At 48.9% G+C, this 12,020-nt stretch overlaps 1 protein-coding gene across 1 annotated transcript; it reads left to right on the top strand.

Annotated features, from left to right (window-relative positions):
* Positions 1 to 9,901: 9,901 nt before the first annotated feature.
* Positions 9,902 to 11,731, top strand: LOC146062590 (uncharacterized). The gene is made up of 2 exons (XM_083174677.1): positions 9,902 to 10,444; positions 11,430 to 11,731. Exons 1-2 carry the CDS (start codon positions 10,219 to 10,221, stop codon positions 11,537 to 11,539), a joined length of 336 nt encoding a protein of 111 aa, XP_083030803.1. The 5' UTR covers positions 9,902 to 10,218; the 3' UTR covers positions 11,540 to 11,731.
* The last annotated feature ends 289 nt before the right edge of the window (positions 11,732 to 12,020 follow it).

Below are 12,020 nucleotides of genomic sequence, written 5' to 3'. Positions count from 1 at the left end.
CCAGCATATATGCCCCTCTCCCTGTCAAGCATCTGCCCCCCTCTACATGCCCACCATCTGTCCCCCTCTCCCTGCCAACCATCTGTCCCCACTCTCTCTGCCCAGCATAATTCCCACTCTCTCTGCTCAGCATTTGTACCCCCTCTCACTGCCCATCATTTGTCCCCAATCCCTCTCTGCCAAGCATCTGCTTCCTCTCATCACATATGTACCCCCCTCTCTATCCAGCATCTGCACCTCTCTCTCTCCACATCTTTTCCCCCTCTCTTCCCAGCATATGCCCATCTGCACCCCCTCTCCCCAACACCTGTCCCCTTCTCCCTTCCTAATATATGCCCCATCTCCCTGCCCATCACACCCCTATCTCTCTCTGCCCATCATCTGTACCCCCATCTTCCTGCCCATCATATTTCCCCTTATCAGTATCTCCTCAGCATCTGTCCCCTTCTCCCCAGCAATTGCCCCCTCTTCCCACATGTGTCCCATCTCTCTCTTCCCAGCATCTCCCCACTGTCTCCCCACTCTCTCTACAGTATATGTGTGTATAAGGTGCATTACTAATGTGGATTTTATGTGTATTGGGTGCTACTGGGGGTGTTACGTAAAAAGGGCAGTACTGTTGTGAGTATTTTCAGTGTCAATACTGAGTGTTGTGTTTAAGTGGCACTACTTCTGTGGGCATTGGGTATATAGGGCACTACTGTGTGCTTTATGTAAAAGTGACACTACTAATGTAAGTGGTGTATTGTAAATAAGATTGTTCTACTGTATGGTTTAATTAAATTGGGCTATGCCCCTTCCTTATGATACCACACCCTTTATTCGTGTGTGCTGTGCCTTTAGCAGAGGGAGGGCGCAAATATAGATTTTGCAGGAGGGCGCCGAACACCCTAGCACCGGCCCTGCTGCTGGGTGCTGACCAAACCCTACATGACCTCCTCGGTCCTACGCATCCGCTCTGATGCTAAGTCTCCCTGCTGGTGAATCTGGCTAAGCACCTGCACCCACCTGTTGTATTCGGGGTCGGCCGGTGGCTGCTGCACGTGCCTGGCACTGGTGGCAGGTGGCACAGACTCCGCCACCTCCTCAAGAGATTCTTCACCAAGCGGTGGGGATGCTGGTGAAAGAGAAAATTACAATTACAACACATTCCAAGCAAATTAGGAGCAACTACTTATGCCATGGCAAATAATTACCTTCAACAAAAGCAGCAAAGACCTCCGCTGGGGACTCGCTATCCATGGTGCTCACCCCCCAGACCTCTTCTACTGCAATGCAGCACTCTGCCATCTCCTCCAGGGGGTGAGCTTCAGCCGGCCTGGCATGGGGCCAGCGCCAGAGGTGTGGCTGTGTTCCCACCGCTTGGTCAATTTCTTCTTGAGGTTGGTTTTGAAGTCGTGCCACCTGCAATCAAAGTTTACATATTACTACATGTCACTCCTCATGTTTGCTGTACCAACCATTGCAATCTGCAACAGATTACAACATGTGCTTCATTACACACAACTTTCATTCAATGAAAATATAAAAACAACCCTTAGAAGATACATTCACACTCACCCTACAATAACTATCGATTAAATGACATGGCAAACATGTCTGTGGCTCCAAGCAACGTGACTGGCCATTTCCCAACTCCATCTAACATCTTTTTTAAACATTACTGGTCTTCTACACATGAACTTGCCTCTTCTTAACGTGCTCCGCCTCATGAACTTGTGGAGCCACCGCATTAATCTCCGCAGTTATGTCCTCCCAAATCTTCCATCTCCTTGTGTGTGTCAACCTGTCCTGTGGACACTCGATCCAATCCCGTGCGCGGGGTACCAGGATGGCAAGCTCCTGCACTTTGAATGCCATGTTTCTGCTGCTTGGTTCCTCCGTTGGCCTATTTCGGCCATGCCCACGGCCACCTGTCACTGTACTTGAAGTGCTGGCCAGGCTACTCTGTTGGGAAGCCACCTGTTGTGTTCCCAATGATTCTGCTGAGGCAGAAGATGGGCCAGCTGCTGCTTGGGCTGATGTGGATGGCCCAGCAGCCTGCTCATCTGCCCCTGGCTGGTCTGTGCTGAGGGGCACATAGGAGGTGCTGGAGTCCATGCGTTAGAAAAGATCCTGGCACTCCTGGTCTCCTTCAGCTTGTGAGCCAGCCATGTTTGCAACAACATTTTGGTTTTCTAGCACACCTTTATATCCTATTTCTGTAATTGGCGTACATCAGCGATACCCTGCGTTCCGTGCGGCAGCGTTCCGTACGGCAGCGTAGACCGTGCGGCGCATAGGCCACGCCCATACCAGCGACAAAAAAAAAAAAACTGGCAAACTTACTAAGTCTGATTTAGTAGCTAATTGCAGATTTGTATCCAATAAACACCTAAAACTGTGGTCAGACATGAAATGTATATGTGAATGTACATTTGGACTGTGCACTTGTTTGATATGTACTACAAATGACACTAACCCATTCCATATGTAAATCCAGTCCACCACTCAGGCAATAGTAATCAGTGCTTGCATCCAAATCACATGTGAAAGGTCTCCAAATACTGGCTTGATGCTAGGTACATTTCATTTCACATCTCTTTTTTTTTGAATCAAGTGTTTTTTTATTGTTTTTTTGAAAGTTGCATGTAAAACAATTACATAACTACTAAACAAATAAAGAAAATGATAATAAACAAAAATATAAAACAGTTACTTGTGTGTTACATTATTCCAAGTTATAATATACATAGAATATATTTATCATGCTCCATCTTGTACATATACACAGTTACATTAGTCAGCGATTATCACATGCAAATGAGTGCAATGGTTTCCTACGATATAGGGTCTAAGTGAACTCTTAGCCGAGTCTGAGATACCAACATGCCCTTGGGGGTTCTATAAACATAAGGCAGGATCTTGATAATTCACATGCACGGGTCCTGTAAGTATAAGGGAGACGATTGCCACAAACTCCAAACCTTGCCATATTTCCCAAGGCAGTTCCTCTTGGTGTACATGAAGCGCTCGTGGGATACAGTAGTGTTAACCAGGGCTATCCACGCTGCGTGTGCTGGGGCAGAAGGTCCCATCCAGGTCCTTGCAATGCACATACGGGCCAGCGTGAGAAGGGTATTAACATAAATTCTGTGGAACCTAGGGAGCAGCTCCTCCAGTTCAAGTCCGAAGACACACACACGGGGGCCAGTCAGTGGGGCCTGTATTCCCGTATCCCGTATACTAGCCAAAACAGCCATCCAAAAGGAGTATACCCGTGGACATTGCCACAATAGGTGCCAGAAGTCCGCATCCGGGCTCCTACATTTGGGGCACGCATCAGACCCGGTGCCCCCCATCCTCATAAGTCTGTGAGGGGTCCAGTAAACCTGGTGCAGGACATATAGCTGGATCTGTTGAAATCGTGCGAATGCTGTGGCAGCCCTGGGCGAGCTTAACATATATGACCACTCTTCATCCTCAATGGGCCCCAAGTCCACCACCCATCTAGCCCGCAAACCCTCCAAACGGCCCACCCCCGAGAAGGTGAGCAGGGGAGAGTACAGAGCTGAGACCTTCCCACGAACCGGAAGTTTACTAACCACTGTGTGAACCGGGGATGTAGCCAGTTCAGGTGTATTCCCCCTCCACTGCGCACTCACCGCGTGCCTAAGCTGAAGATACTTATAAAAAAACTGTCTCGGTACTGCATATTTATCAACCATTTGCTCAAAAGAACAGAATGTTCCGTCCTGAAAGAGGTGGCCTAATTCAGAGACCCCAAATGACACCCACTCTGTGCCTGATTTTAATTTATGTAGTTCAGGAAATTCTTTATTTCTCCATATAGGAGAGCAGGAGTCTATTACCGGGTCTCCCCGTATGATTCCCACCGTCACCCACACTCTACGGGCCTGCTGTAGAAGAGGGGGAAGCGTCCCCATCGTAGTCTTTGCTAGTAAGAACTGCAAGGGTGTGAAGGAGAGGCCCGCCCTGCTCAAAAGAGCCATAGACAGGTTCTCACGGTTTGTTGATGTGACCCATCCAGCGAGTTGGGCCAGTTGTGCCGCCAGGTAGTATAGTCTTAAGTCTGGGAGTGCTAGGCCTCCGTCGTATCTTGATCGACATAGGGTCTTAGCTGCCACCCGGGGACGCTTATCTCCCCATACGAAAGAAACTATGTGTCTAGTGATAAGCTTGAAATAGGAAATATGTATGTAGGTGGGCGAATTCTGTAGTATATATAGAAATTTGGGCTGGACTGTCATTTTTATAAGGTTCACCCTGCCCGTCACCGACAAGGGAAGTGTTTGCCAGGTGCTGGCCTTCTGGCGTAAGTGGTCAATCTGCGGGGTCAGGTTCAGGGATATGAATTCGGCAGGCGTGTGGGAAACCTGGATACCCAGGTATTTAAATTGTGTGCACCAGCGCAGAGGATAGCTATAAGGTTGTGGTTGTTGCGTGTTAGAAAGTAGGGGGAACACCACTGACTTATCCCAGTTTATTCCGATCCCCGAGAATCTAGCATACTCCGCCATCAGGGTCAGTAGCGCTGGGAGGGAAGAGGTCATGTCAGATAAATACAAAATCATATCATCCGCATATAACCCGATTTTTTCTTCGGTATCTCCTATCTTATACCCTTTAATTAAGGGGGACGCCCTAATGTGACAGGCCAACGGCTCCACCGCAAGTGCGAAGAGCAGGGGGGACAGGGGGCATCCCTGCCTGGTTCCCCTGCCCAAGCTAAAGGATTCTGTGGTATAACCGTTAACCATCACACGAGCAGTCGGCCCAGTATATAGCAACTTGACCCATGAAAGAAAATTTGGGCCTATTCCAAACTTACTCAGGACCTCCCACAGGTAGCTCCACTCAACTGAATCAAAAGCGCGGGCTGCGTCCAAAGAGACCACCACCGCGTCTTCCATTCCCTCCCCTCCCGGGCCCACTGCAAATAAGTGAAAAGGCGTCGTAAATTTAGGGTTGTCGATCTGCCGGGCATGAAGCCAGTCTGGTCAGCGTGTACCACCTGAAGTACAACCGCATTCAGACGTATCGCCAGTAGCTTAGCCAATATTTTGACGTCAGTGGATAATAGTGAGATGGGCCGGTAAGAGTCAGGGGACAGCGGGTCTTTACCAGGCTTCGGGATAAGGACAATCAGCGCCTCCGCCATAGACACAGAAGGGGAGCCCTGTTTCAGCAAACTATTATACAGGGCTAGTAGTTTAGGGGCAAAGAACGATATATGGGTTTTGTATATTTCAATTGGGAGTCCATCCACACCCGGGGACTTAGAATTGGGGAAGGTCTTAATTGCCGCCTCAACCTCTTCCAATGTAAGGGGAGCATCCAAAAATTCCCTAGAGTCAGTGCTCAAACTGGGAGTCGTGATCACATTCAGGTAGTCAGTTAGTTCTGTCGGGCTATAGGTTACTCGGGTCTCGTATACCCTCTCAAAGTGACTATAAAAAGAAGTCGCCACTGGGAGAGTCCCCGCACATATTACACCATCCTCCAGTCGTATACTGTGTACAATTGTAGGCGGAAGGTTTTCTCTGGCCAAGTAAGCCAGAAATTTACCCGATCTGTCACCCTGTGTGTAGAAGTCATGGGACTGGAACAAGAGACGTCGCTTGGATTTGTCCAGCAGCATCTCTGTCCATTGTTTATGTACAACAAGCCACTCTACACGGTCCGCCGCAAGCCCGGTTGTCAAATATTTCTGTTCAAGCTCTGCACTCTGCCTCTCCAACTCAGTCTCAGCCCTGCGACTAAAGACCTTCAGCTGTGCGACCCGGGAAATTAGTGAGCCCCGCAAGAATGCTTTAAATGTATCCCACACCAGGGAAATGTCCCCCTCCACAGGATTATTGACAAAAAATTCCTCCCACATCACCAGCAGTTCAGAGGCTGCTCCCATCTGCGTCAGCCAAAAAGGGTTGAAACGCCAGAATTTTGCGCCCCTGGTGCCCTCCAACTCCACCTCAAGGCATACCGGGGAGTGGTCAGAGACACCTCTGGGTAAGTATTCAATAGCAGTCACAGAGGGGATCAGCCGTCTAGATATTAGTGCCATATCAATACGTGAGAAAACCCCATGCGTGCCAGAAAAACATGAGAAGCAGCTAGCCGTCGGGTGTCTTATCCTCCAAACATCTACCAGGTCCACCTCCCCTATAAGTCGAGCAAAGGGTGTTGCCCCACTTCGTCCACCCCGGGAACAGGTCTCCACCTGTCCAGAGATTCATCCATCACAGCATTGAAGTCCCCAACACTTATAACTGGGTATGACGGGAAATCTTGCATAAAGGTACATGCTTTGTTGATAATAGTGGGTTGATATGGAGGTGGGTTATAGATGGCCAATATTACAAGGGGAGAGTCACACAGGGTACCCGCCAAGAGAACGTAACAGCCCCAAGGGTCTATTTGTACTTTTTGACATTTGAAACCCATGCGTTTGTGTATTAATACTGAGACTCCTCTAGAGTTGGGGTGGAAAACTGAGTGAAAGGACCACCCAACCCAGTGTTTTTTAAGTGCCAGCACTCGGCTACCCACAAGGTGGGTTTCAAAAAGGCATGCGATTCCTGGGGAGCGAGTCCTAAGCTGATTCAGTACCAGGGTACGTTTTACTCGGTCGTTAAGACCCCTAACATTCCATCCTATAATATTCACCATTGCACAATGTAGGTGTAGATAATGGATAGGAGGAGACAACACACAGCGAAAACGCCATGTCGAGCCATCCCGTCTCATCCAGCATCCAGGAGCAAATATATAGGAACAATGCACACACTTCAATAAAAATAAAAAAACCAACATAAACAAGAGAAACCCATCCCACCCGGCATACCCACCCAAACATAGGTACACTTTGTTCCCTTAACATTAAACCCCGAATCGACTCCTCTAAGGAGACGTTTCAACCAATAACAGTCAAAAAGGAAAAAACAACCCCTAGGGGGCAACTATTATTTATGACCTAAAGTACATGGTAGTCCTGACCGCAACCTATATTCATTTGGTCAGATAGGAGAGTATACCTCTTGACACGGAATTATCCCTAAACACCATGGCCTTATGTTTCATACATTACCAATAGGAGTGCCTATGAAAAAAGAGAGAGATTATGCAGATAGGGGACAGTCACCAGTATACACACTAGAGAGCCAATTCAAGGAGGAAGTTCCCGCGGGGCCGGTTGTGTGTCCATCCATGTCGAGGCGGCTTGGGGTGTGTCGAAAAAGTGGGTACGGGTGCCAGCCACTACTCTCAATCTTGCCGGATAAAGCATTGAATATTTCAATTGGAGGGAGCGAAGGCGTTGTTTAACCCCAGTGAACTGAGACCGGGATTTTTGGACTTCTACAGAAAAGTCTTGGAAGGCTGCCACCCGCTGACCCTCGTAAACAAGGGGGCCCTTCAATCTAGCAAGTCGGAGAACAGAGTCCCGATCCTTGTAGTGGAGAAGCTTTGCAATAAATGTGCGTGGTGGTGCACCAGGAGGCAGTGGACGTGTGGGTACTCTATGTGCTCTCTCCACTGCAAACTGAGGGGTAAAAGCCTCCTTACCGAACAGGGATATCAGCCAATTCTGAAGAAAGGATTCCGGATCTGTACCCTCCGCTTTTTCAGGAAGCCCGACGAATCTCACATTATTTCTCCGTAGCCTCCCTTCCAAATCCGTCAGCTTCTGCTGACATGTTGACATCTGGGATTCCAGCGTGGAGAGGCGATTAGGGATAGGTGCGGTGGTGTCCTCTAGTGTAGAGATTCGAGTCTCGGTCTCCTCAACTCGGTCCCTCAGTTTCTGCATGTCCTGTCTTATGAAGGATATATCGATTTTCACCTCCGCCACCTTGCCAGCGAGCCTCTTCTCCAAATCCGTAATTGCCTGCAGAAGCTGTGCCAGTGTTACCTCTGGTGGTTCCGCCATATCGGACTCTAAGGAGGGGAGCTCAGCAGGAGCTGGCGCTGGGACTAATGCAGGGTCTTGCCTGCCAAATTTTGCCAGCTTCGCCGCAGCAGCTGGTGTGTTCCTTCGGGACATAGAGTGTGATGTAATCCGACAAGAGGGGGAAAGGTCACAGCAGTCCTCTTGTAGCAAATCAAAGGCAGATAGTAGTATAGGCACAATATTAGGTGTTCAGGGTACGGGGCAGGGTGCACAGGATGTCTCACTAACAGAGATGTTTCAGGGGGGGGAGATAACAGGTGCGAGTCCAGTGGGGGACAACAGAGTTATAGTAGTACAGTATTTGCACTGGGCACTGCCCTGCGCATCCAGGAGGGGGAGGGGGGCGCCAGCAGAATCCAGGCCTGGATCAGCAACCTCCTACTTGCCCAAGGGGAGGGAGATCACACTGGGGTCCCACGCTTCCAGGTAGTGCTTTGCAATACAGAATGGTGAGGAGGGAAATCCTTATATAGGGTCTCCCCCTTGACTGCAGGCACTCAGCTTAATTTGAGGAGCAATGGGTCACCTTCAGCCTCTATTTGCGTGGTGCAGGGCTCCCAGTGATTTATCACCCCCAGGTATATGTATCGGCAAGATGGCCGCCGCTCCGGCCAGGGCTCCCCTCTATAAAATGGCGGTGTGCCACTCACCGCTCTGCCCGGGGTCCGTCCACTCAGGGGGGGCTCAGCGGTGTTCCGCAGTCGGCGGTGTAGTCACCCCCCGTCTCCTCACCTTCCCTCCGTTGGTAAAGGTAGTTTTAAAGGGGGTTCTGACAGGTGAGATATTCCCCCACTGTCGCGTCCTTCAGCCGGCGGGAGGGGGGGCCCAGTCAGGCGTCGCTGCTGGCTTAGCACGATTTGTCCCAAGGTTTGTGATTGTGCTGCGTCCCGGCTGACGGGGGTGTGGGAGCGCAGTTACCTCGCCAGCAGCCGGAGCGTTCTCAGCACAGTGTCCCGCGGTCAGCGCCTCGGCGTCCTCCTCCGTCTCTCCCCCCAAGATGGCGCCCGGCAGCGCGTCACGGGAGCAGCTCTCGCAGCGGGGACCGGCACCAGGCAGTCCAGGCGGCACAGACACCCCCTCACCGACTCTGCACCGTCAGGGGTACGTAATCTGTCAGCCTCTGCCCTGTTAGAGGTTCTCACTTCTGCAAAAGGATGCTTTTCAGTATTATGCGGTCAGGAGCTCCGTCGGAACGTGTCCTACTCCATGCACCGCTAGGCCACGCCCCCTTCATTTCACATCTCTAGTGTGGCCCGGTAGAAGGTAAGTGTACACATGGCACCATGGCCTAATATTGGGAAAAGGTCTTGCACTATTTGCTATGTTTCTGCTGTATAGCTTTGACTATAATAAAGCTGTCTAGTTTAGTACCTTGTAGAGTTAGGTGTAACTGGCTAGTGATGCACACTATTTCACCTGTTGTTTTCACCCCTGTTTGGTGAATGTACTATATTATATATAATGGGTTCCAAACTTCTTTCACCCTGTCTGTTTTGGAGATACTAAGTAATGTCATGGTCTGCTCAACTATGCAAAGGTACAGCAAGTGTGGTTTGGCGATGCAATGGGTTAGCCGTCTGTTGTGGCGCATACACGCTGTTAATGACAAAATGAACAATAAAGTTAATACCAAATATCACTCTGAACAACCAATTACAGGACATGATTGCTTGAATTGTGCCATTGCTAAGATGGCGGCCTATGGGAGAGCAGCACCCTTCTCTCCCGCGGAGCTGAGGGCACTGGTCTCCGTTATGGAGACCAGGCTAGGCCGTGCGGGTCCGTTCGTCACAAACCGGCAGAAGCGCCATGCATATGCCGCTGCCCGCAGGCGCATATTCGTGCGCACCCAGGTGCGCAGGACCATCGCCCAGCTGGAGCGGCGATGGTCTGATCTGAGGCGCTGGCAGCCCGAAAAGCTCCAGCAAATAAGGGCCAGCATTGCATGCTGTAAGTGTTTACACATTAAATGGCCAATTGTACATTAATGCTTCCATGACCTTTTTTTTGGCAATAAGGTAACCTGGTTGATCATGAGTTAAACATGGCATACACTATCTGTGTGGTACTTCATGTTTGACATGCTGTAATGTGGGTCTAATATGTCATTGTTTTTGCTGCATGATGAATGAACAAATCATGTGCCTTATTTAACACTCTGCATTTTGATTTTTCTTACAGCACATGACCGTGCAAGACAGGCCCGTGAGCAGGGCCAGGAGGAGGAGGCCGCAGAGGAAGTGGCCCAGGAGGAGGTGGCCGCAGAGGAGATGGGCCTGGAGGAGGAGGCCGCAGAGGAAGTGGCCCAGGAGGAGGAGGCCGCAGAGGAAGTGGCCCAGGAGGAGGTGGCCGCAGAGGAAGTGGGCCTGGAGGAGGAGGCCGCAGAGGAAGTGGGCCTGGAGGAGGAGGCCGCAGAGGAAGTGGGCCTGGAGGAGGTGGCCTCGGAGGTCTTGGACGAGGAGGAGGCATGTGAGGTGGTGGAGGTAGAAGTAATTGGTAGGTAAACATAAGGCATCATTAATAATTGGTGGTAGTACTATTTGTTAGGTACCACTGGTGAATCTAGTGTGTTTTACTCTATTATTAATTAATAAACAAAAGTGGGTTACAACAGACACACTTAGGGGTTATAGGCCCAAGCAGAAAATGTGGAATCTGGAGGCTCACGTAGGTGAGGAGTGTTTATTTATGGAGGGCCTTTCTATACAAGCACAAATAAAACATCAATGGAGTATGGTCAGGCGTGATTTATAATGGAGTCACAAGAGGGCAGTTCCCCTGGGCCCCCTCTAGCCAGTTGGCCCGTGTTGTTGCCATGTATTTTGCAAAGCTATTTTGTTGGATGGATTGACTTTAGAAATTGTTTGGTGTAAGGTAGCGGATTAGTGCTGCAGTTTCACCTATCTGGCATTGTGACAATGATTCAGGAAGTAAGGGGTAGAGGGACTAGGCTAGCCTTTAAATGTGGTATCCATCCATCCATCCATCCATGTATCCATCCATCCATGTATCCATCCATCCATGTATCTATCTATCCATCCATGTATCCATCCATCCATCCATCCATCCATGTATCCATCCATCCATGTATCCATCCATCCATCCATCCATCCATCCATCCATGTATCTATCCATCCATGTATCTATGTATCTATCTATCATGCAGTTTAGCTATTAAGCAGTGACATGCAGGTATATATGTATGGCAAAATGTGGCATGTTGTATTGGATGTAGCTTTCTAGGAGATTGGTGAGTGTTAAGGCAGAAGAATTGTGAGTGAGGCTCAAGTGTTGTTATGATTTTGATACATACATTGCCACTGTGTGTGTGTGGGCCCATTTTTTTTTCCCATTACAAACAGTATTGGCTATGTAATTGTTTGTATGTATGAATTCTCATGCTGTAGGTACCTAGGATTGACTGTACAAGGTAAACCTGAATAGCATAATTAATGTTGATCCCCCTTTAACATGCCCACAGATCACCAGAGGCAAGAAGGCGAGGGGTTAAGAGGGGCCCTACTCAGGCTGCGGCAGCACCTTCTGGACATGGCCGCAGAGGTGCAGACCGTTTGTGACCTCCTGCTTTGAGTTTTTTATTTTTGCTTAATAGATTGTTATGTAATAATAAATTTTTGTGTTAAAAGTTCGAAGTGGTCTGTGTGTTATTGTTTTATTTTACAGTATAAGTATAACTATAAGTATATAAGTATAAATAATGGTGTTTATTTATGTAAGGTGCAAAAGGTATATACATATGCATACATAACACATGGGCGTAAAGGGGCAAGAAATAATGTTGTGAACTTAGCATGATGAAAGGGTTAATCTAAAGTGGTATTAAAGTGTTTAATTATCAATTAGATAAATAATAGATGACCATTAAAAACAATCCCTTTTTAATGAGGTTGCCTAATTGCATAAGTGGGTCATGGTACAGATTTGGGTCTTATGAGAATAGTGGTGATTTGAGCGTAAATACACCGCATCGGTGCGTACGGGCAGGTTCCCGTACGTTCTGACGCAGTAAGACCGTTCTTACGCTGTAAGACCGTGCAGAATCTGTTCGTGT

Source organism: Crinia signifera, chromosome 3 (genome assembly GCF_055691185.1).
Source record: "Crinia signifera chromosome 3, ASM5569118v1, whole genome shotgun sequence".
Taxonomy (NCBI): Eukaryota; Metazoa; Chordata; class Amphibia; order Anura; family Myobatrachidae; genus Crinia; species Crinia signifera.
The sequence above is the reverse complement of the archived record's forward strand: the minus strand, read 5'-3'. Positions and strand labels throughout refer to the sequence as shown.

Bases quoted from the DNA above. Each gene is read 5' to 3' on its own strand.
- LOC146062590 (XM_083174677.1), top strand. From the start codon at position 10,219: ATGGGCCTGGAGGAGGAGGCCGCAGAGGAAGTGGCCCAGGAGGAGGAG. The intron at 10,445-11,429 runs GTAGGTAAACAT...ACATGCCCACAG, and splicing joins GGTGGAGGTAGAAGTAATTG to ATCACCAGAGGCAAGAAGGC.